The 24344-nt window shown below is 40.9% G+C and overlaps 1 protein-coding gene across 11 annotated transcripts in view; it reads left to right on the top strand.

The window, feature by feature from the left end:
- The window catches only part of DCAF1 (DDB1 and CUL4 associated factor 1), a 90777-nt gene that overhangs the window by 1521 nt on the left and 64912 nt on the right, over window positions 1-24344 (top strand). For 4 of the 11 annotated variants that reach the window (XR_006298343.1, XR_006298342.1, XM_043587452.1 and 1 more), the window contains exons 1-4: window positions 3891-3997; window positions 16322-16439; window positions 21315-21391; window positions 23514-23587. Coding sequence is in view for 8 of the 11 variants with exons in the window: in XM_043587452.1 (XP_043443387.1) it covers window positions 3901-3997; window positions 16322-16439; window positions 21315-21391; window positions 23514-23587 (366 nt within the window). In the remaining 3 variants the exon portion in view is untranslated. Of the gene's footprint in view, window positions 1-3887; window positions 3998-5534; window positions 5691-16321; window positions 16440-21314; window positions 21392-23513; window positions 23588-24344 lie in introns of those variants that run through there. The other 7 variants (XR_006298344.1, XM_043587458.1, XM_043587459.1 and 4 more) reach the window with 6 other exon arrangements.

Genomic DNA, 24344 nt, shown 5'->3' with positions numbered 1-24344 from the left:
TGGTAAATGGGAGCACCAGTATTAGGATGCAGGTCTATTTTCTTCCCAGGCTGGACTCCACTGCTGACCCATCTCCATCTGCAAACTCTTCCCAGTAAAGAGGAAAAACTATTTTCTTATTCTTGACCACAACCAAAGGGGTTAAAGAGAGAAGGGTAGATGGGAAGAATTTGAGCCTAATAGCACTCACATCATCAGCTTGTGGCTAAAGGAGCCTTGACTGCTTTGTCTGTCTAATGAAACCCTTTGGGAGGCAGCTGTTCTTATTTGCTTCTAACTATTTTGCAGATGATTTAAGAGAGGCTCTGGGGACCACATGCAGGGAGTCCTTGGGGTCCAGGGCTGAGCAGTGGTTCTGAGGTGGTGTTGCCAGATAAAATATAAGATGACCAGTTCACTTTTTAAAAATGTTTATTTATTTATTTTGATAAGAGAGTAAGAGAATGCTTGCGAGAGAGGCAGAGAGAGAGGGAGAGAGAAAATCCCAAGCAGGCTGCACACTGTCAGTGCAGAGCCTGACACGGGGCTCTGTCCTGTGAACCGTGAGATCATGACATAAGCCAAAATCAAGAGTCAGATGCCATACCTACTGAGCCACCCAGGTGCCCCAGGATGACCAGCTCACTTTTAATTTCAGATGAAAAATATATAAAAAAATACAAGTATGTCCTAAAGATTGCATGGGGCTCTTCCGGAGGCCCTTCAGTCTTGTTGAGACCCTGGTAGGTGGGAGCTGGGGGGGGGGGGGGAGGGTTGGGGGGGATGGTCTGCTTCATTTCCTACTTGAGCCTCAGGCCCCTCTATGAAGTTGAACCTGTGGGAATAGGAGGCACAGACTGACTTCTGGAGACCACAGCTACTGTGGCCACTGGACAAAGTGGGGCTCAAACTCTGTGGAGTCTCATTTTCTCCCTCTGCAAAACAAGAGTGGTGGATGTGGATGCTGTCATATAGGAGTGGTTTTTTGCACACCTCATGGGCAATGGTGGTAAGTGTTCTATTTTCCTAGGGGGCTGCCAAGGTTCCCAGGCAGGAGGAGGGCACCAAATGAATGACTGGAATTCCCTCTTTGTCCATCCTGGGGCCCTCAGAGCTTCACAGCCCTAAGCTACTCCATGGTGGCTCCTGTGGCACTTGGACACTTGCGGAAGCAGTCTTGTTCAGCCAACAGTGGAGTGGGGGTTGATGTGGGATAGCTGGCCTGATATTCTGGTCCCAAGGAGTTTTAGGAGGAGGCCCAGGAACTGTGGGCACCAGTGTGGGAATGCTCTGGTGAGAACACCCGGATCTGGTGAGTCTGGAAGTAGGTGACTGGAAAGAAGGGGTGGCAGAGAGGGGTGGAACATCCTGAGGCCCAGAGGACTTGGTGCTATTGATTTTCCTACTCCAGTACATGGGCATGCTTAGGGGTAAGGGCAGGTAGAACATATCCAACTCTGTAGCCCTTGGTGTTGGGGCCAGGGATGGGCTGCTCTTGCCCTTTATATGCCACCAGGCAGCCCTGTAAGCATGACTTTTGGATGGTGCCTGCTGTTTCTGAGGCACACCATAGGGAGGGGTTCAGCACAGGCAGAGCAGAGGAGGACAGTCCAGAGATGTTCTTCCAAAGAGGCCAAGGAATCTCTTTCCAGTGATTCATGGACAATGTGCCGAACCAAACCAGGTGTGTGGGCCTGGACTATCTGTGGATTTATGCTTGTATGTGCTTAGATGTCAAAATGTTGTCTGTGAGGCCTGGTGCCAATGCACAGGTGTGCATGCTTGTGTATCTGGCACACGTTCCTGTGCTGTGATGTATCAGTGAATATGCTTGGAATGCATCTGCAGCCTGGAAACAAGGGTGCCGTCTCCTCCCCTTCCCAGAGTGGCAGTCCGGGAGTGCCATCAATTGTGTGGCTGTGTGTGTGTTGGCAGGGGTAGGGAGGCTGCAGGCATTGTGGAGCAAAGGTTCTAGAGAGGACCACTCTACAGGCCATGTATAGCTCCTGCTCTGCTTCTCCAGCCTCCTGGTCCTGGCTTTTCCTATTTTTAATTACAAAAATTTTTTAAGATGAAATTTATTGTCAAATTGGTTTCATACAACACCCAGTGCTCATTCCAACAGGTGCTCTCCTCAATGCCCATCACCTACCCCCCTCCCTCCCACCCCCCATCAACCTTCAGTTTATTCTCAGTTTTTAAGAGCCTCTTATGGTCTGGCTCTCTCCCTCTCTAACTTTTTTTTCCTCCCCCTCCCCCATGGTCTTCTGGTAAGTTTCTCAGGATCCACATAAGAGTGAAAACATATGGTATCTGTCTTTCTCTGCATGACTTATTTCACTTAGCATAACACTCTCCAGTTCCATCCACATTGCTACAAAAGGCCATATTTCATTCTTTCTCATTGCCAAGTAGTACTCCTTTGTGTATATAAACCACAATTAAAAAAAAATTTTTTTTAACGTTTATTTTTGAGACAGAGGGAGACAGAGCATGAACGGGGGAGGGTCAGAGAGAGGGAGACACAGAATCTGAAACAGGCTCCAGGCTCTGAGCTGTCAGCACAGAGCCCGACATGGGGCTCGAACTCATGGACTGCAAGATCATGACCTGAGCCGAAGTTGGCCGCTTAACCGACTGAGCCACCCAGGCGCCCCTAAACCACAATTTCTTTATCCATTCATCAGTTGATGGACATTTAGGCTCTTTCCATAATTTGGCTATTGTTGAAAGTGCTGTTATAAACATTGGGGTCCAAGTGCCCCTATGCATCAGCACTCCTGTATCCCTTGGGTAAATTCCTAGCAGTGCTATTGCTGGGTCATAGGGTAGTTCTATTTTTAATTTTTTGAGGAACCTCCACACTGTTTTCCAGAGCAGCTGCACCAGTTTGCATTCCCACCAGCAGTGCAAGAGGGTTCCCGTTTCTCCACATCCTCGCCAGCATCTATAGTCTCCTGATTTGTTCATTTTAGCTACTCTTACTGGCGTGAGGTGGTATCTCAGTGTGGTTTTGACTTGTATTTATTTCCCTGATGAGGAGTGACGTTGAGCATCTTCTCATGTGCCTGTTGGCCATCTGGATGTCTTCTTTAGAGAAGTGTCTATTCATGTTCTCTGCCCATTTCTTCACTGGATTATTTGTTTTTCGGGTGTGGAGTTTGGTGAGTTCTTTATAGATTTTGGATACTAGCCCTTTGTTCGATATGTCACTTGCAAATATCTTTTCCCATTCTGTTGGTTGCCTTTTAGTTTTGCTGATTGTTTGCTTTGCAGAAGCTTTTTTTTTTTTTTTCAACGTTTATTTATTTTTGGGACAGAGAGAGACAGAGCATGAACGGGGGAGGGGCAGAGAGAGAGGGAGACACAGAATCGGAAACAGGCTCCAGGCTCTGAGCCATCAGCCCAGAGCCTGACGCGGGGCTCGAACTCCCGGACCGTGAGATCGTGACCTGGCTGAAGTCGGACGCTTAACCGACTGCGCCACCCAGGCGCCCCATGCAGAAGCTTTTTATTTCATGAGGTCCCAGTAGTTCATTTTTGCTTTTAATTCTCTTGCCTTTGGAGATGTGTCAAGTAAGAAATTGCTGTGGCTGAGGTCAGAGAGGTTTTTTCCTGCTTTCTTCTTTAGGGTTTTGATGGTTTCCTGTCTCACATTTAGGTCCTTTATCCATTTTGAGTTTATTTTTGTGAATGGTGTAAGAAAATGGTCTAGTTTCATTCTTCTGCATGTTGCTGCCCAGTTCTCCCAGCACCATTTGTTAAAGAGACTGTCTTTTTTCCATTGGATATTTTTTCCTGCTTTGTCAAATATTAGTTGGCCATACTTTTGTGGGTTCAATTCCGGAGTGTCTATTCTATTCCATTGGTCTATGTGTCTGTTTTTGTGCCAGGTCCTGGCTTTTCCAAAGTCCCTCTGTGATGCTCTTCAATCCCATCATTGACCCAGAGCCCCATTCTGAGTTTCTGAAGGGGAGCAGTGCCATCTGGTGGCAGACTGAGGCTGCACCAGGAGCAGGTGAGTGGGACCCTGGGTTCCCACAAGGGCTCTTTCAGGTTCCCAGCCAGTGGGGAAATCACAGCTGTGTTACCTAGACCATGGACAGAGGGAGGGTATCTAAGGCTTAAATGCACTAACCTCATGCATTTTGGTTTTGTGGCTCAGGGAGGCACAGTAAGGAAGTCAGCTCAAGGAGCGCTGGAGGATAGGTATAGGGAAGCTGTGAGTGCAGCCTCTGGACCCACAAATCTGATCCCCGTTCCTTGGGCCACTTCTCTGGGCTCAGATTTCTCATCTGTATAGGTGGCTAACTGTATCTACCCTGTGGGGTAGTAGTGAAGGTTAAATGAAAAAGTGTGGGTTAAACACTGGCTCAGAACTGAGCCTGCTGTAAAGTCAAAGGAAATGGTAGTGGCCATTACTAACATAGGCAAAGTTCCAAAAGCACAAAGAAGTGAGCTGTGCCGTCATTGCAGGTAAAAGGGTTGCAGAGAGGTGACAAGTCTGGCTCTGCCACCCCACAGTCTAGAATTTTGTGTCTGAACAGCTGCTCCAAGTTACATAGTTAAATGAGGAGGGAGGTCTCTTTTCTGGAAAAAGGGGAATGGAATCAAGACATCCAGCATCCAGGCTCTGGTCAGCTTCTTACTAGTTGTGGAACCTGAGTATAGCAGCAGGCAGGTTTGCTGGGTTCCTGATCCCCCTGTGAAAGTGTTGGCTGTGAGGACTGCATAGAAATGCATAAAAACTTGTTCAGTTCTCCTGGAGAGAGAAAAGCTGGGTAGGGTCTTATCAGGGAGAGATTTTGCTCAGCTGTGGAATCACATATATTTTTCATATCCCTAAAAAGGGATACCTGAGTCAGAGGCAAGAATCGTTCTGGTTCCATTGCTAATTGGGTGTGGGATGCTAGGTAAGTCATTTCACTCTCTCTGGGCCTTACTTTTCCCAGCTGCAAAATAAAGGAATTAAATTAGATGACCCTGCCTTAATCTATGGCCTTTTAATTTTTTCCTTTTCTCTGCCTCATATGACACCTAGGATAAATACTGATCCCACAGGTTAAGTCTTGAACAGAAAGGAAGACAAAACCAGTGTCTTCTGTTTCATGAATGCTGTGCTTTCTGATAAGCTTGTAGGAAATATTTTCCTAGATAATGGTATACTCTAGGTATAATAGGGCAAATGAGAGACTAAAACAGAAGCTCACTCCAGTCACACAAGGCAGAATAAGGTTACTGAGAAGGTGTCAAGCGGTCGTAGCGTACGCCAGCTTGTGTGGATCTGGTGCCTCACTATGCGCTTCCGCCTTCCGAATCAGCCAATGAGTACACAGCAGTTCGCATCCAGGCGGAAAAACTATAAATCCCAGAAGTCAATGCGCCGGGAGTAAGGACTCAAGCGCCAATCAAGACTGATGGGCCCCGCCCCTAGAAGAGGAACTTCATTTCCCAGGCGGCCCCGGGCTCTTCGATTTTTCTTCCCTCGCGCTGGCGTTTTCCTTCCGCCCCCTTCCAGCGAGCCTCGCGCCAAGTCGGAACGCGCGCGCGCGCGGCACGTAGAGCGCGAGTGACGCATAATATGTGGGCCGCTCTGGAGCTGTGGTCGCGCTGTGTGTGAGTGAGGGAGAGTGAGTGCGGGACCTGAGGCGGTGTGTGTGAACTGTGGCCGCTGGCGGGGTCAGGGGGGAGCGGCGGAGCCGCCCGGGAAGGTGAGTGGGGGAAGGAGGGAGACGGATCTCTGGGAGGGCCGAGAGGAGACAGGGCGCGTGGTCAAGGCGGGAGAGAGAGTGGGCGCCGGGCTGGGGGAGGGGCGGCACCTGCCTGGGCCGCCGGCGAGGAGGGGGCGGGCCGGGCCGCCGGGGAGGCTGGGTCTGGGGCCTGACAGGACTTTTCCTTCTTCAGATTCTTGGCTCGGGGGCGGGGCCTCCACGTTCTTCTCTCAGTCCGCAAAAGAAGCTTCCCGAGAGTAACTCTTCCGCCCGGAGTGGGGGGCAGGGGTGTGCTTGCCCCTGCCTGGAGGAGGGGTGCCTCCCCTCTCCTCATTAATCTTTTTCTTCTTAGTCTTCCCATTTTCCGTTCCGTACGGGCTGGGGGGCTCCATCTTCCTTGCCGTACGGCGGCCCCCTTCCCTGGCTGTGTCTCCGCCTCCAGCTCCAGTCACCTGGGCGGGCTCTCCCCTCCCTCGGCCTCGTGCCACCTCCCTTTGCACCCGTCCGGCTCTCTGACCGGGCGAGGGGGGCGGAGCTTTCCGGGCACTCCTCCCACCCCTATGGTGGAGGGGAGGGATGGAGGGAGAGGTGTGTGGGTCCTACTGCGGGGAACCAAACCTCGGAGTGCCCGCCTAGCTTCCCGGGAGCCTATTTCCGGGGGTTATAGTCGTTTTCAACTAGGGTGACAGGCATTTGCTCAACTCTTCTCTTCCTAGACGGTTTCCGTCTCACTTCCTCTTACTGTAGTGCTAGCTCTTGGGTTTCGAATTTGAAGAATAATTTTGGAGTGTGGGTAATGGTTCTTTTTGAGTCCCAAATGAATCGTCTTTGTCCATGTCACATTGGCCTTAGTTTTTCTTTACTCAGTCTTTTCAGCGAAGCCTTTTAATTAGTATACACGTTTAATTATTAGCATCATCTTCCTGTTCTAAACGCTTTGTTAATGTACAGAGCGAGGAGTTCATTGGCAATGTCCTGTAATTTTCTTTTTCCGGTGTACTGAACTTTACCTTTAAGGTTTATAAAAGCTGGTATATTAAGACTCTTTAGGAATTGATTTCGTTTTTTTTTTTTTTTTCTTGATGCTGTCAAGATTTTTGTGCATAGCAGTATTATCTATTTGGTGATAACATTTTTGGATGTTGAGATAATACAGAAATTGGGGAATATAAAGGACGTAATTTTATGCTCAGAATCCCTTGAGTAGTTGCTGAGTGCAGTGTTCTGTTGTACAGTTAAATTTAGTAGAGGAAGAAACTGGTAGAATGAACCACAAGATAGTTTGGAGTGAATGAAGTTGGGTTTATTATCAATTTCCTTATGTTAATTTTGTCATTGTTATGGACGCCGAATAGAAAATTGTTATATGTGATCTTGTCATCCTTATTATTGGGTAAATTTTACTTGAATCTTCAAACTTTATTTAAAAAATAAGAATGCTTTGAGACATTTGTTTCACGATTTTAGCCTTACAAGATCTGTCCTTAACATGGACTTTATTTTAGGCTTTGGTATAGTTTCTGCCAGGTAGGCCATTAAGTATTGTGTATTTGGGGAGGACAGATTTTATGATTTAAAAAATTACAAAAGGTTACAAAATAGTGGAAAAATGGTAGAGCTAGGTTAACAACCTATACTAAAAAATATTTTTCCTTTCATTATCTCTCAGAAAATTTGTTACCTTCACAAAAGTAGTAGATATTATCTGGTGCTTGTGTGTTTTTCCAGTGATCTTTTGTTCCGGGGTAAGGTGCGTGTACATGAGTGTGTACACACACACACACTTTGCTTTTCTCATTTGACACATACTTAAGAGTTGGTTCAAATTAGTAAAGGAAATGCTTCTTATTTTTTTCAACTTAAAAAAACTTTTTTTTAATGTTTATTCATTTTTGAGAGAGACAGAGACAGAATGCGAGTGGGTTGGGGCAGAGAGAGAGGGAGACGCAGAAGCAGGCTCCAGGCTTTGAGCTGTCAGCACAGAGCCCGATGCGGGGCTCGAACTCACGAGCTGTAAGATCATGACCTGAGCCGAAGTTGGATGCTCAACCGACTGAGCCACCCAGGCGCCCCTTTTTTTCAACTTTTATGGAAAATTTTAAACGATTGTTTATCCATTCCGATTCAATGATTGTTAATATCTTGTTATATTTTCTCTATAGGTGGGGTGTATATTTCTTATTTTGTGGAACCATTTGGAAGTTAGTTGCAGACACATCATCTCTAAATACTTTAGCAGGCAACCTTTAGGTTTAGGACATTCCGCATATTTTTTTGGGCCTTTATTTCATTGCATGGACAGTATTTCCATTTAGCCTTCAGAACAACCACTTCCACTTCACAGATAAGGACATTGATATTTGGAGAAGTTAAATAACTTGACCCAAGATCTCACGGGTATATTTGCAGAGTTGGCATATGAATGCTTGAAATCCTTTTCTACCAAAGTACCAATTGATTCGTCGTTGGGACTTCTCTGAGCCCCTTTTATTATCTGAAAAAAAAAAAAAAAAAAAAAAAAAAGGGTAGGGTTGTTGTGAAAATTCAGAATAACATTAGAAATTAGCCAAATGTCTGTCCCATATTAATATTCAGTAATTGGTAGCTATTGTGTCACTATTGGATAGGCCATAAATTCTGTGTACCACTTAAAGAGCTCACTTTAAAACGTGGTGAATTGAGTAATGTACCTTCACTGTCCTGTGCATGACAAGATGACTGCACCATTAACATTTTATATTAATGGTCTTTCATTGATAATAAAGTAAATTATCATTGATATTTTCAAAAATTATTTTTAATGCTTATTTATTTTTGAGAGGTGGGGGAAGGGCAGAGATAGGGAGACACAGAATCCAAAGTAGATCTCAGGCTGTCAGCGCAGAGCCCTATGCGGGGCTCGAACTCACCCAACTGTGAGATCATGGCTTGAGCCAAAGTTGGGCACACAATCAACTGAGCCACCTAGGCACCCCAATATTAATTTAGTCAATTACAAGTTTAAGTTTTGCCTGGGCAAGTGACAGTTATTCCCCAAATTACAGTTATTCATAAACATAATTAAATGGAAGTTTTGAAAATGATGCCAAAAGAGTATATGTGTTTCTAAATTGAACTCTAAAATTTTAGTATTTCAGTGCCCTTGATTTTACCTTTTTCTTCTTAAACTTTTTATTTTTTTAAAAAATTTTAAGTGTTTATTTATTTTTGAAGAAGCGACAGAGTGTGAGTGGAGGAGGGGTAGAAAGGGAGACACAATCCTAAGCAGGCTCCAGGCTCCGAGCTGTCAGCACAGTGCCTGATGTGGGGCTCCAACTCGCGAGCTGTGACATCATGACCTGAGCTGAAGTTGGACCCCCAACTGATGGAGCCATCCAGGCCCCCCATTAGTTTTATTTTTTTTTAAATATTTATTTTTAAGAGAGGAGATTGAGTGCGAGGCAGGGAAGGGCAGAGAGGGAGGGAGACAGAGGATCTAAAGTGGGGTTCTGTGTTGAGAGTAGACAGCCTGATGTGGGGCTCGAACTCTTGAACCACAAGATCATGACCTGAGCCGAAGCCAGAGGCTTAACGACTGAGCCACCCAGGTGCCCCTTGAGTTAACCTTTATTAAACATAATATTTTCCTTAAACTTTGCCTTTATATGTTCTATGTTGATCTCTTAAGTTATCCAAGAGGCATTTCCTCCTGATTTTTTTCCCACTTAAAAAAACTTGTGGTCAAATTCACATACCATAAATTGACCACTGACCATTTTATAGCGTTCAATTCAGTGGTATTTAGTAGACTAACAATGTTGTGCCACCATTACAATGTCTTTTAGTTTCAAAATGTTTTCATCACCCCATTTCCATTAGACAGTACTCCATATGTTCCCCCAATCCCAAGCCCCTGGCAACCAGTAGGCAAGTTTCTGATAAATTTACCTATTCTGGATGTTTTGTGTAAATAGAATCATAAAATATATAACCTTTTGTGTCTGGCTTCTTTCACTTAGTGTATTTTCAATTTTTTAAAAAAAAAAATTTTTTTTCAACGTTTATTTATTTTTGGGACAGAGAGAGACAGAGCATGAACGGGGGAGGGGCAGAGAGAGAGGGAGACACAGAATCGGAAACAGGCTCCAGGCTCCGAGCCGTCAGCCCAGAGCCCGACGCGGGGCTCGAACTCACGGACCGCGAGATCGTGACCTGGCTGAAGTCGGCCGCTTAACCGACTGCGCCACCCAGGCGCCCCTCAATTTTTTTTTTTAAAGTTTTACTTATTTATTTGGAAGGAGGATGGAGAGAGAGAGCAACAAATCCCCAAATCCCAAACAGGCTCCACACCATCAGCGTGGAGCCTGACACAGGGCTCGATCACATGAACTGTGAGATCATAACCTGAACTGAAATCAAGAGTTGGATGCTTAACCCACTGAGCCACTCAGGTGCCCTGAATATTTTCAGTTTTCTTTCACAGCTCTAACACATATCAGTACTTAATTTCTTTCTGTGGCTGAGTAATATTGCATTGTATAAATGTAACCACATTGTGTTTATCCACTCATTTTTCGATAAACATCTTTTGGCTATTGTTTCCACCTTTTGGCTATTGTGAATATGCTAACTTTGAACATTTGTGTACAAATACTTCTTTGAGTATCTTTTTCAGTTCTTTTGTGCATATAACCTTAGTGTGGAATTGCTGGGTCGTATGGTAATTCTATGTTGAACTTTTTAAAAAGTTTTTGAGGAGGCACCAAACTTTTCCATAGTTGTTATGCCATTTTATGTTACCACCAACAGTGTGCTTTCCATTTTCTCCACATCCATGCCAATGATCATTATTTTCTTCTTCTTTTTAATGTTTATTTTGATAGAGAGCATCTGTGTGTGAGCGGGAGGGGTAGAGAGAGAGAGAATCTCAAGCAGCTGTCAAGCACAGAGCCTAATGCGGGGCTCAATCCCATGAACTGGGAGAATAATGACCTGAGTCGAAATCAAGAGTTGGACACTTATCTGACTGAACCACCCAGGCACCCTTATGAGCATTATGTTCTGATTTTTTGATACTAGTCATTTTAGTTGATGTAAGTGGTATCTTATTGTGGTTTTGATATTCATTTCTTTGATGAATATAGATCATCTTATGATATAGAGCATCTTTTGGAGAAGTGCCCATTCAGGTTCTCTGCCCTTTTTTAAGTCAGGTTTTTGTTGTTGTTGTTGTTGTTGAATTGTTTTTTATATATCCTGGATACTAGATCCTTATCAGATATGATTTGCAAATATTTTCTCCCATTTCATGGATTGTGTTTTCATTTTTCTTGATAATGTCACTTGATGCACAAAAGTTTTAAACATTGAAGTCCAGTTTATGTGTTTGTTCTTTTGTTGCTTATGCTTTTGGTGTCATAAATAAAAATCCTTTGCCAATTTCAGGGCCATGAAGATTTACCTCTAAGAGTTTTATAGTTTAAGTTTCCACATTTAGGTCTTTGATCCATTTTGAGTTAATTATTGTATGTGGTATGAGTCAAGGCCTCAGCCTCATTCTTTTGTATGTGGATATCCAGTTGTTTCAGCACCATTAGTCTTTCTAATAATGATCTATTGGTCTTTCAATAAATTCTTTCCCTATTGAATGGTCTGGCATACTTGTTGAAAATTAGTTGATTATAAATGTGAATTTTTATTTCTGGACTCTTGGTTCTGTTGCATTGGTGTATATGTCTATCTTAATGCCAGTACCACACTATTTTGATCACTGTAGCCTTGTAGTAAGTTTTGAAATAAGTGTGGGGGGTGTCTGGGTGGCTCAGTTGGTTCAGCATCTGATTCTTGATTTCGGCTCAGGTCATGATCCCAGGGTTGTGGGATTGAGCCCTTCATTGGGCTCTGTGCTGAGCATGGAGCCTGCTTAGGATTCTCTCTCTCTCTCTCTCTCTCTCTCTCTCTGATTACAATAAGTAAATGAAATCTGAAGTGTGAATCCTCCAATTTTGTTCTTTTAAAGATAGTTTTAGTTATCAGTGTTTCCATTTTTGCAAAAAAATGTCATTAAGATTTTGATATGGATTGCACTGACTATTGACCATTTCGGAGAGTATTGCTTTCTTAACAGTATTAAATCTTCTAATAACGTGAACATAAGGTGTCTTTTCATGTATTTAAGTCTTCTCTAATTTATTCCAGCAATATGTTGTAGTTTTCATTGTATAAATGTTGTGCTTTTTGGAGTTAAACTTACTCCTTAATATTTTGTTATTTTTGGTACTATTATAAATGAAACTTAAAAAATGTTTATTCATTTTTGAGAGAAAGAAAGCAAGTGGGGGAGGGGAGAGAGAGTGGGACAGAGGATCCCAAAGCGGGCTCCATGCGAACAGCAGAGAGCCCAATGTGGGGCTCTAACTCATGAGTCACAAGATCATGACCTGAGCTGAAATCAGATGCTTAACTCACTGAGCCACCCAGGTGCCCCAAGAGGGAATTTGGGTTGATTCCACGACTCTGGGATCATGACCTGACTGAAATGACTGAAATGAAGTGTCAGATGCTCAGCTGAGTCAACCTAGGCGCCCCAAAATTATTTTCTAAATTTCATATTTGGATTGTTTGTTGCTGGCATGTAGCAGTACAACTGATTCTTTGTGTTGATCTTGTACTCTGTAACTTTCCTAAAATTTGTTAATTAGCGTTTTTTTTGTGAATTCTCTAGGATTTTCTATATATAGGTTATGTTACCTGTGAGTAAGGATAGTTTTACTTCTTTTCCAACTTGGATGCTTTTTCTTTCTTTTTCTTGTTTAACTGCTCTGGCTAGAACTCCAGTACAGTGTTTAATATAAGTGTGAAAGCAGGCATCCTTGTCTTTTTTGTGATTTTTAAGGAGAAAGCTTTCATTCTCACCGTTGAGTATAATGTTACCTGTGGGTTTTTTTTTTTTAAAGTTTATTTATTTTGAGGGAGAGTGTGAGTGGGGGAGGGGCAGAGAAAGAGAGGGAGAGACAGTGAGAATCTCAAGAATCCCTGTCCACGCAGAGCCAGACATGGAGTTCAAACTCACGAACCATGAGATCATGACCTGAGCTGAAATCAAGAGTCGAATGCTTAACTGACTGAGCCACCCAGGTGCCCTTCTGTGGGCTTTTTAAATACCCTTTACCATGTTGAGGAAGTTCTTTTTTGTTCCCAGTTTGAGTTTGTTTACTTTTTCTTTTTTCACAAAAGGGTAATGGATTTTATCAGATGTTTTTTCTCTGTTAATCAGATAAGCATGCGTTCTTTTTCTTCATCCTATTAATATATTACATTGATTTTTGTATGTTGAACCACTTTTGCATTCCTAGGATAAATCCCACGTGGTCGTGATCTATAATTCTGTTAATGTGTTGCTGTGTTCAGCTTGCTAGTATTTTGTTGAGGGTTTTTGCATCTGTATTGATGAAAGATATTTGTAGTTTTCTTGTGATGGCTTTATATGGTTTTGGCATGAGGGTAATGCTGGCTTCATGGAATAGATTAGCAAGTGTCCTTTCTCTTCTATGTTGTGAAAGGATTTGAGGATTGATGTTAATTTTCTTTGAATGTTTATTAGAGTTCACCAGGAAAGCCATCTTTTTCTTAACACTTTTGGGATGTGTTTTAAGAGATTAATTTTGCTGTTACTGCTTTGCCCAGTTTCTAGATCTCCATCATACAATTTTACTGTCTAAAAAAATTGGCTTAAATTATTGTGCCCCCCACCCCAACTCCTAGTGCTAGTATTCCTCAAGATTGTGAAGGTCCTGAAAAAAACAAGAAACAACTCAAAAACTCTTGTAAACCAGAGTACATTAGGGAGACATGACAACTAAGTGCCACATGGTATCCTGGATGAGATCTTGGAACAGAAAAAGGACATGGATGGAAAACCTGGTGAAATCTGAATTAAGTTGAGTTTATTTAATGATAAAGTATCAATGTTGGGTCTTTCTTTCTTTCTTTCTTTCTTTCTTTCTTTCTTTCTTTCTCCTTCCTTCCTTCCTTCCTTCCTTCCTTCCTTCCTTCCTTCCTTCCTTCCAGCACGAACCAGGGAGAGGAAGAGAGATAATCTTAAGCAGTCGCCATGCTTAGTGTGGAGCCCAAAGTGGGGCTTGATACCACAACCTGGGACCATGACCTGAGCTGAAATCAAGAGTCAGATGCTCAGCCAGCTGAACCACCAGGTGCCCCTCACACTTATTTCAAAACTTACTACAAAGCTACAGTGATTAAAACACTGTGCTGCTGGCATTAAGATATATATGCCAATGCATAGAACTGAGAGTCCCTGATGCTTAACCAGTTGAACCACTCACATGCCCCTCAATGTTGGGTTTCTTAATTTTGATATTGTGCTGCTATAAACTATTATGGTGCATTAGGGGAAACTGAACTGGATGAGGGGTATATTTGAATTCTCTGTACTACCTTTGCAATATTTTTATAAATCTAAAATCATTCCAAATACAGTTATTTTAAAAAATGCATAGTCCATGGTGACTGAAAAATACAACCTGGGTTTTCTCAAGTTAAAATCAGAGGTCTGTATTAGTCACACCTGCAGTATTTCCTTTTTTGTGACTCTGGCTAGAGAGGCTAAAAATGTGGATTCTTGGGGGTTCCTGGGTGGCTTAGGCAGTTAAGCTTCTGACTTGAACTCAGGTCATGATCTCATGGTTTGTGAGATCAAGTCCCGTTTTGGGCTCTGTGCTCACAGCCTGGAGCCTGCTTGGGATTCTCTCTCTCCCTTCCTCTGCCCCTCATCCGTTCACGCTCTCTCTCAAGAAAAAATAAAAAAGTTAAAACAATAAAAATGTGGATTCTTCTCTCCAGAAAAGAAGACTTTAAAAAATTTTTATTTGGAAATAGTCTCCTTTGGTGACATGAATCACAATGTACTGTTAGAAGTGCCTCTACTTTATTAAAACACGAATATTTACATTTTATTTTATTTTTTAAAGTTTTTTTTTTTAAATTTATTTAAGTAATCTCTGCACCCAACGTGGGGCTTGAACTCATGACCCTGAAATCAAGATGCGCATGCTCCTCTGACTGAGCAAGCCAGGTGCTCCACAAATACTTACATTCTAGACATTTGGTGGTATTTTTCACATGTATTTCCTTTGGTCTTATGGTAGATATCTTTAGAAGAGTTAATAATTCTAGATCAGATAGTAATCCCTTTCTAGTGTTAAAGTGGTTTTTTTTTTTTTAATTTTTTTTTTTAACGTTTATTTATTTTTGAGACAGAGAGAGCATGAACAGGGGAGGGTCAGAGAGAGGGAGACACAGAATCTGAAACAGGCTCCAGGCTCTGAGCTGTCAGCACAGAGCCCGACGCGGGGCTTGAACTCACTGACCGTGAGATCATGACCGGAGCCGAAGTCGGCCGCTTAACCAACTGAGCCACCCAGGCACCCCAGTGTTAAAGTGTTTTTATGGAGTGGTTGCTATTTCTGTGAAAACAAATTTTGCAGGGAAAGTATGACATTTTGATCTTAAGACTACTTTGGCAAAGAAGTTGGTCTGTAAGCCATCTAAACCTTTGAGTCTCATTTATCCCTTTTGGAGCCCCTTATAAATAAACTTCTCTTCCTCATGTGGATGTCTCATGGCATCTCCTTCAAAGCTTGTCTCAGCTCCCTGTCCCTCTGTATCCGTGGACTGACCACTCAACCTAGCAACTTCTCTACTTCTTTCCATCCTCTCATGCTCTTCCTAGGAAATCAGCTGTGAGAGAGGTTAGGAAGCCTGAAGGATAAATGGGTTTATAATGCTCCTCAACTTTCATGTTGGTAATGATCCACTTTAGTTCTTGTCCTTTTGTTAAGAATTGACACGAATATATCGTTTATCTTTCATAGAACTTTCCCCCAAAGATTTACGAGAGCAAAATATTTTGGGGAGTGGTTTTTGCTACATTTTCTATTAAAAAAAAGAAAAAAAGCTTCAGGGACCCTGGGTGGGTGGCTTAGTCGGTTAAGCGTCTGACTCTTGATTTCAGCTCAGGTCATGATCTCATGGTTCATGAGATTGAGCCCTGCATTGGGCTCTGTTCTGATAGTATGGAGTTTGCTTGGGATATTCTCTCTCTCTCTCTCTCTCTCTCTCTCTCTCTCTCTCTCTCTCTCTTTCTCTCTGTGTGTGTGTGTGTGTTTGTGTGATCTTCCTCTGCTTGTGCACACGTGCTCTATCTCTCGTTCTCTCTCAAAATATGTAGCTTCAGAATTTTGGTCCTCAGAGATCTAAGTCAAGGGATTTTTCTATGTGTGGTATGTAGACATATGCATTTTTGAGGAGAGAAAGGGATCCCAGCTTTTTGTCTGATTCTCAAAAGGGGTTCCTGATCCTAGAAAGGTAAGAATCACAGTTTTCATCCAGTTTGTCTCATTTGACAGTTAAGCAAACCGAAGTTGGGAGGGGGTGAGAGGACTTGAAGAGTATTCCGGCTCCCAGTGCTGGGTTTCCCACTGTACCACAAATGAAATTATCTGAGGGGGGGTCTCAGAGTTAAGTTTTTGTTGCTTGCTCATCCCTTTTCTCCCCCTTTATCACTGTAGGAAGTATGTCCAGTTTATTTGCCTGTGTTCATGTGTTATTTACTTATATTTTTGATTCCTTAGGCCAAGCCATGACTACAGTAGCGGTGCATGTGGACTCCAAAGCTGAGCTCACTACCCTGCTGGAGCAGTGGGAAAAGGAACATGGCAGTGGGCAGGACATGGTACCTATCCTTACCAGGTATAAACAATTATATATTTTTAAAAATTCATTTAAAAAAAAGGAAAAATTGGAGAATAGGGGAACATTTTTATCTTGAATGTGAATTCTAAATCCATCTTTATCTCACTACTTTCTTGAAGCTCTTACATTTCTTACTTTTCCTTTGAGGCTGTTCTTAATCTCTTTCTTTAGGTTCTTCTCTTGTCTGTGTTTCAATCCTAGGGTTTTGTTAGTGGTTCTCTTTTCTCTTCACCCTGAATATTCTACCTAGTTTCGTTCCTGTCCATGATTTAAAACATTATTCCTAGGTTCAGTTTAAAATTTCTATTTCTGCTTCAGACTCCTCTTTTTAAAAATTTCAGACCCTTTTCTCAGCTGCTTGGTATACCCATCTTTACCTGGCTATTTGCAGACACCTGAAACATACCATGTCTACAATAGAGCTTATCATATTCATCCTGCCTCCTCCTCCTTTCACTCCCTTTGTACTCCCTGCTTGGTGTACATAGTTTCAAACTAAAAACCTGAAAACCATCTCCCCAGTGTATTCCTCTCTAGTACAATTTAGCCCCCAAGGAGGATTTCTGCTTTTTCTTCTTCCCTATTCCCCCTTACCACTTTATTCATTAGATACTGATCATGTCTTGATTGACCTCTTAGGCAGTGTGAATTTTCTCTCCATATCCAGTTTACCCTCCTCCAGTACATCCTTCTATTGGCTGAAAGAGTCCTCTTTCTAAACACAAATCTGATTTTTATGTCTTTGATTGTAATTCTTCTCTGACTCCATTTTTCCTACAGAATAAAATATAAACTTTGTAGAGTAGTCTAGGAAGCCATTTATGATTTGGCCCCCGCTTCCCTTTTCTGCCTCATAGTATTAGTCTCTTTCAGTAAGGAATAGTACGGTATTTTCTAATGTCTGTGTTCCTTTGGCCTGAAATGCCTTTCTTTGGTATGTCTGTCTGCCTGACAAAGAATCAGTTTTGAGAATCATGTCTGTAAAACCTTCTCTGACTTTGACATTCCCAGGTAAGTTTGGGCACTCCTTTTTTTCTTTTTTAATACTTGTCATTCATATATATGTATATGTATGTGTGTATATGCACATATACACACACACATAAAATGTGGTATAATTCCCCTCATTTTAACTCTAATCACATTGTACTATAATTCTTTTTTTTTTTCATGTGTCACTTTACTAAATTGTAAGTTTTTTAAAGACAGGTACTACACCTTTTTTATTGGTGTCTTCTTGGACAATGACATGTGCATGCCTGGTACATAGTAACTATGTGGGACATAATTTTACTAAATGATTGTATTAAACAGGAGAATGAAAAATAAAGGCTGGAGAGGAATGCCCATGGTTTTTCTAAAGAGGAGGTCACTGGAACATGGGGATCTTTAACATCTAATCTTTGATACAGCAGAGAAAAAAGCCTTTTGTTTATGCAGTGATGTATTCTATAGGAATAAAGAGAACTATGATCTTTTGAAAGTTTAAATAGGGATAAATGCTTTGTTGCTGTTGATACATGGGGAACATGTGAAAAGTGCAGTTTATTTTTTTTTTAGGAACAGGATTATTGCTGACGGGTGGAAAGTGGATTTTAATTTGTAGAGGCATTGGAGATTAAGAACTACTGATCACAAGATACTTGAAATGCAGCCACAGTGAATTAAAGAGTCTAAGTATTGTGCAGTTAAAATATGAACTATTGCTGTAACTAAAAGAAGAGAGTCATAAATAGGGATAACAATGTTAGTGGTAGTTTCACCTAATTGGAAAAAGTATTTATTGAGTACATATACTAAAGTTCCTAAGTGTTTTATTTTGAAGAATATTTCACATTCATGATCATATTTGACCCTCCACTTAGTCACTGTGCTGTGATATTCAGTAGTGTAAAGCCTAGAGGGGCTCTGTCTTCAAGGAGATCACCATCTGGGGGGCAACTAGCAGATACAAAACAATGAGTAGTAGTACAAATTAATATCTAATGAGGTGTTAAATTGGGCAGTATGGTTCCTTAATATTGCAATGGTTATGAGTGTGGAAAGAATGTTAATGAGTCAGTTTCTTTTATTCACTCAGCAAATATTTGAGGACCTTTTGTGTGTTGCAACTATCAGATACTTCCCTGAACCTCAGTTTCCTCATGTGTCACTAAAAGTATCACTGAGAGCTGCATTGTTAAATGGCACCCTTCTTTGGAGCTACTTGCAAAAGACAGCCAGACAGTGGAGACCTAAGCTTAGAATTTTGGGTTTTAACTCCTAATTCCTGTGGTAAAGGTTTTTTGGAATAGGGAATTGAAAGATGGTGGGTATAGCTTGACGAGAAGCAGAGAAAGAAGGTTTTCTAGGAAAAGTGAAAAATGTGACTAAAAAAAGCATCGAGGGGAGAAGGAACTGGGGCATTTTTTTTTTAAATTTTTATTTATTTATTTATTTTTCCAATATATGAAGTTTATTGTCAAATTGGTTTCCATACAACAACCAGTGCTCATCCCAAAAGGTGTGGGGCATGTTTTTGTGGCAGTGAGGAAAGGGCCCTCTACCATAGTGAAGGGCGAATATAAGGTAGGAGTGGAAAATAAAGTTACATGGAGCAAGATCTTTAAGGATATTCAACGTTAGACAGGTTTAAGAGCTAGTAGGATGTGTTAAAAGTCCAGTATTTTTGAAATGGGCAATTCCTGTCATCCAAATTGTGGGTGTGGTAGTTCACTGGATATTTCCTGAAGTTCTTTCACATGTCTGTGGTTTCTTCTTTACCCCCACCTCAACTGACTGCATGTTTTGGGTGTTTTGGTATATTCCATGAACAGCAAATGAATTTCAGGCTTGCCTCTTCTTTTATTTGCCACAACTTTCGCTACTTTTTTGGCAGTTTCCCTAAGAAAAATATGTTTTTTTATCTTAGACTTTTTATTTACTATTTATGTTTTTTTATTTATTGTAGTCAAATCTTTGACTTGATTCTGTGAAAAGAGACTGGAATTGGGCCAAGCTATGTGAGCGTTACCCAAGTTCTACGGTTTGTTTTTTCATATTATTGAGACATGTACTGTACAGTACTCTGCTTGATGGATTCTTTACTTGCAAAACTATCATCTATATCACATTAAAGAACTTGAGTACTACCTCCATAAGACTCCTTCCTGCCCTATCCCAGTCAAATCTACCTTAAATTGTTTTTCTGTTTGTTTTTTTTCGATTCAGTTTTCATTGTAACCACACTTAACTAGCTCTCACATGTAAGGTTTGTTCAAAGCAGAGTACATATATTACCTTAAACCTCAAGGAAACTCTCTAAGGTAGGGACTATTCCCCTCATCTTTCAGATGAGGCACAGAAAGGTTAAATAACTTGATCAAAGTCACACACAGTGGAAGAGGTATGATTTGAACCTTAGCCATCTGGCTCCAGAATCCATGTTTTTAATTTCTGTGCTGTATTGCTTAGTTTCAACTGAAGATACTAGTAGATCTTATGGTATGTAATTCTAAACATTTTATGTCACAGCCCTTTGTGGCAAAGATAATTCTCAGAGTTTAAAGGGAAGGGTAGAAAAAGTAGAAATACTTTCGAGACTTACTGGGGAAAAATATACCAGAAAGGGCAAGAGTTTTTGCAGGTTGCTTAACTTTTAAGACTAGGAAGTATGGTTTTGTAGACATAAAGCATATAGGAGAGTTTGAGTTAGGACAGAGCATGACAGATACTGGAGAGTGTGAAAACCTTGTATTTGATTGTCGTTACAGTAGGTTAAAATATCAGTCTTAGAGTATTCAAAATGTGATTTTTCTTATTTCAAAAAGAAGGCATGAATAAAAAAAGACTATTGATACATGTAACAAATAACGATCACTCAAAATATGCTGAGCTAAAGAAACCAGTCGTAAAAATAGTGTAAACAATTCCATTTATATTAAATTCTAGTACAGGCAAAACTAATCTGTGATGATAGAAAGCAGATGAGTGATTGCTTGGGATATGGGTGGGAGCTTAGGAGTGGGGGTAGGGGGAAAATGTCACAGGCTGAAGTAAAAGCACTTAGGGCCCTGAAACAATTGTGAACTCTCTGAAGAGGAGAGAAGACCATGTGACTGAAGCTTATTAAACTGGAATGGAGAGTAGAAGTTAGAGATGCCAACAGAGGCTGGGTTAGTATAAGCCATGGTCATACTTGGATTTAATTGAGGTTATTGTGGTAAGTTGCTGGAAGTTGGAGAATGAATTGCCAAACATTGAAGTAAGAAGTTTGGAGAAAAGGCTGTCGCAGGTGGTTCAAGCATTTGATGATGGTGTTCTGGGCAGGGATAGGAATGGTCAAGATTTAAAGAAATGATTGAGGGTCGCTGGGTGGCTCAGTTGGTTAAGTGCCTGACTCTTGATTTTGGCTCAGGTTATGATCTCATGGTTCTTGAGTTTGAGCTCTGTGTCAGGCTCCATGCTGACAGTGTGGAACTTACTTGGGATCCTCTCTGCCCCTCCCCTTTTTGCACTCTTTCTGTCTCAAAATAAACAAAACTTAAAAAAAAAAAAATGAAGTCAGGAGATACCTGTGTAGGTAGTGCCAAAAAGAATTGTTGTGGGAGTGAGGAGAAAGGGAAGGTTTTAATGATGACTCCTAGGTTTTTGGCTCCTTGAGGGGATGGTAGTCCAATTTTTTGAGACAGGCAAGTGGAGAGAAGAATGAATTTGGGAGTGGACATTGTTTTATTTAGATCTCTGTGTTCATTAGGAAAATATCTTTTTTCTCACTTTTTACTTTTATTTTACACTTTGTTGAATTGACTATAGTAGGTGGTGGTACATTTTTTTTTTTTTTTTTTTTTTGTATGCTTGTCTAGAGTTGACCCTGTCTTCCCTTTGTGCTAGGATGTCTGAATTGATTGAAAAAGAAACTGAAGAATATCGTAAGGGGGATCCAGACCCATTTGATGACCGACATCCTGGTGAGACCTGTGTTCTCTTAAGCCTGGTTCTAATTTTCTTACAAAAGAAGATAGCTTAATAGGAAAATTGAAATAGCATCTTTCATGCTAAGTTTTAAGACCATCTAATTGTTAAAATATTGCTGAAGGTGAGGTAGTAAGGAAAAATAAATTTTTAGAAAAATTGAAATTTTTGTAATATTTACATATCAAATAGAGGATAACTAAGGAGCTAAATTATGTAGGTGTACCTTATTGACTCCATTGATAGGATTACTTAAAGGAAAATGTTCTCCCTTTCTGACTTTTAACACAAAAGAGATTATTCTCTGTGCTTTAATTTTTCAAACAAGTTTGAAACAGTTATGAACTTGGATTCTTTGAAGGAATAAAAGGGATAATTACCATTTTACTATGAGGAAATGTAGTTGAATACATTAAGTGCCTTCCTTTTAGTTATGAAACGGATACTTGGAACCTTGAATAATAAATAGAGTTCTTGATGTCTGCTTTAGTATCTCAGCAGCTGAAGTATGCCATTTCATGTTAATTTGGTTTTATTTTGGGCTAATTAGAACCATGACAATTCAGTCTGCTTTGGCATAGAATTTGGTATGATACAGAACTATATGAGACTTGAGACTTTGCCATTTTATGTCTTCTCTAAGAGTACCAGTGGGAAAGCTTAAATCAAACTTTCTCTGTGTGAAGTGAGAAGCAGTCCTTTGTGGAAAAAAGAGATATTGTATGTGTGGAGAGAGATGAGAATGAGTGGGACTTATAAAAATAAGAACATTGTATATATACCTGAATGGTACAGGGTTTATTTCTATTTCCTAGACTTTTGTTCTCAAATATAAGTAAGCTAGGCATTTCAAATTGAGTGTCTAGTTATTTAAGTGATGTTACCTGTTGCTCTTGTCCTAGACATCCTCACTTGTGACTTTGGAGGACTATTCACCTATTTAACTCTTACCTTCAGTGAGGCAATCAGAGCATAAGTATAAATGTGAATGTGAGAGAAGAAACTAAGTTAACTTATGGGGTTATGAAAAGAATTAAAAGAGGGATGATCATGCTTAGTGACCTTGGAAAGGCCTTGGAAAGGATGAAATGGTATGAAGAAGGGAGAGACAGAATGATGATTGATACACTTTTCAGGAGAAAATTTTACAGGCAGTTTTTTCCTCCCTACCTCTTATGTTATTAGGTATAATTTCTATTAATAAAAGTGAGGATGCCAGTTTTGTCATTTATTAAGAGAGAAAGGTAATCTGAGGTCTTCATCTAGTTTTTATGATACCATTCTGTAACTTTTCTTTTTGTGGTTTACCTTGGAATACTGATTATAGCTTGGTAGAAACTTCATAGCAGTGGCTCACATCTTCTCTTTATCCTAAATTGTATTTTGAGTTTGACTAAATTTGCCACTCTAATGATCTTAAAGGAAAATTAAAATAGATGGTATCTGTTTTAAAAACCAATAATTCTACCAATCATTAATTCTTTTACCTGTATTGAGTAGATTCTAGGTTCCTGGCCTTTCTTTCCCCAGGAGCTGAGAATTTAAGATGGCCAAACTTATCATATCTTTAGAGTTGGTATTACTTAGTGGGATTCCCTTCCTGTGCCTGCCCCCACAACCTGGAATATCATTACAGGTTTGAGGATGCATTTCTGCTACTTTTGGTATATAGTTGAAAAAGAGATTAGATTTGGAGTCTTATCTCCTCCAGGCCACCCATCAAAAGAAGTGCTTCCTACCTAAATCTGGCTGGGAAATCAGGGGTTTTCTTTCTCTTAGGCTCCTTTATGATTCTTTTTTAGACCTTGTGTACTCTTAGTAATGCTGGTCTGGGTCTACTGCACATTTATTTAGTTTGGCATGGCTGTGTAGGCAATGTGCTGGGAGATGGGAAAGTTAGAGAGCAGTGTCTCAAGTTTTTATATTGTCACTTTTAATTTTAGAGAATGTTTCTTTTGAAATCTGATTCATCAAAAAAGTTTTTCTTTGTTTCTGTTTATTTTTGCTGGCATTTTAATGGTACTTGTAATAACCCAGGTGCCTTTCCAGAGGTCTGAGTTGCTTGACTGGGATGACTTACTCATTCCTTTGTTTGTTCCTCCCCTCTTCTTTTGGTAGGTCGAGCTGATCCAGAGTGTATGCTGGGCCACTTGCTGAGAATACTCTTCAAGAATGATGATTTCATGAATGCAGTAGGTTTGCTTCTTACTTTTCTCCAGAGATTATCATCAGTGGATGCTATACCTTTATTGTTTGTAAATAGTTTGTTTTCTCTTGAGGTCTTGACAAAGTTGGGAATAGTGTGGGTAGATTTTGTTTGTTTGTTTGTTTGGTATTGGTTCAACAAGCTAAGAGTCGTCATGGATTTCTTTCTTACCAAAGTCCTGGTCGTGGCCAAGGTGTTTTCTCTTTGGTGTGTATTTTCATTGTTTGAATATGGCAAGGACTCCCAAGGCATCTGTACTCATCCTAGGGCAAGATGATTTTGAGTTTGGGAATATAGACGTTTTCTTGAATTTCTGAATAGAAAACTCAGAGTGATGTATGTATAAGGCATGATTCTGCACTGACACTGTGGTGTGTGCATTGGGCATGTGGAGGGAGACAAAACTACCTTCTCTAACTCAGGGCTGTTGAGAAATAAATGAGGTGGGGGGAATATATATATAGCATTCACAGGGCCTGAGATAGTAATTATTCAGTAAGTTGTAGCTGTTAGGTTTGTTTTTGGAGGCCAAATTGCATGATCCTTGAGAGTATGGGCTTTGGGGTCCATATTTTGGGTTTAAATGGAACTTCACTGTTCACTGGCAGTTTGATCTTGAGGCAACTTAAGCCTCTCCAAACTTCATTTTCTCCAAGCTTTATTTTCCTAATCTATAAAATAGGGATGATCTTCCCTTTAAAATATTTTTGTAACCTTTGAATGAAATGAGTCGTGAAAAGTGC

This window comes from Prionailurus bengalensis, chromosome A2, assembly GCF_016509475.1.
Source record: "Prionailurus bengalensis isolate Pbe53 chromosome A2, Fcat_Pben_1.1_paternal_pri, whole genome shotgun sequence".
Classification (NCBI taxonomy): domain Eukaryota; kingdom Metazoa; phylum Chordata; class Mammalia; order Carnivora; family Felidae; genus Prionailurus; species Prionailurus bengalensis.
This window is presented reverse-complemented; position numbering and strand designations above follow the sequence as displayed.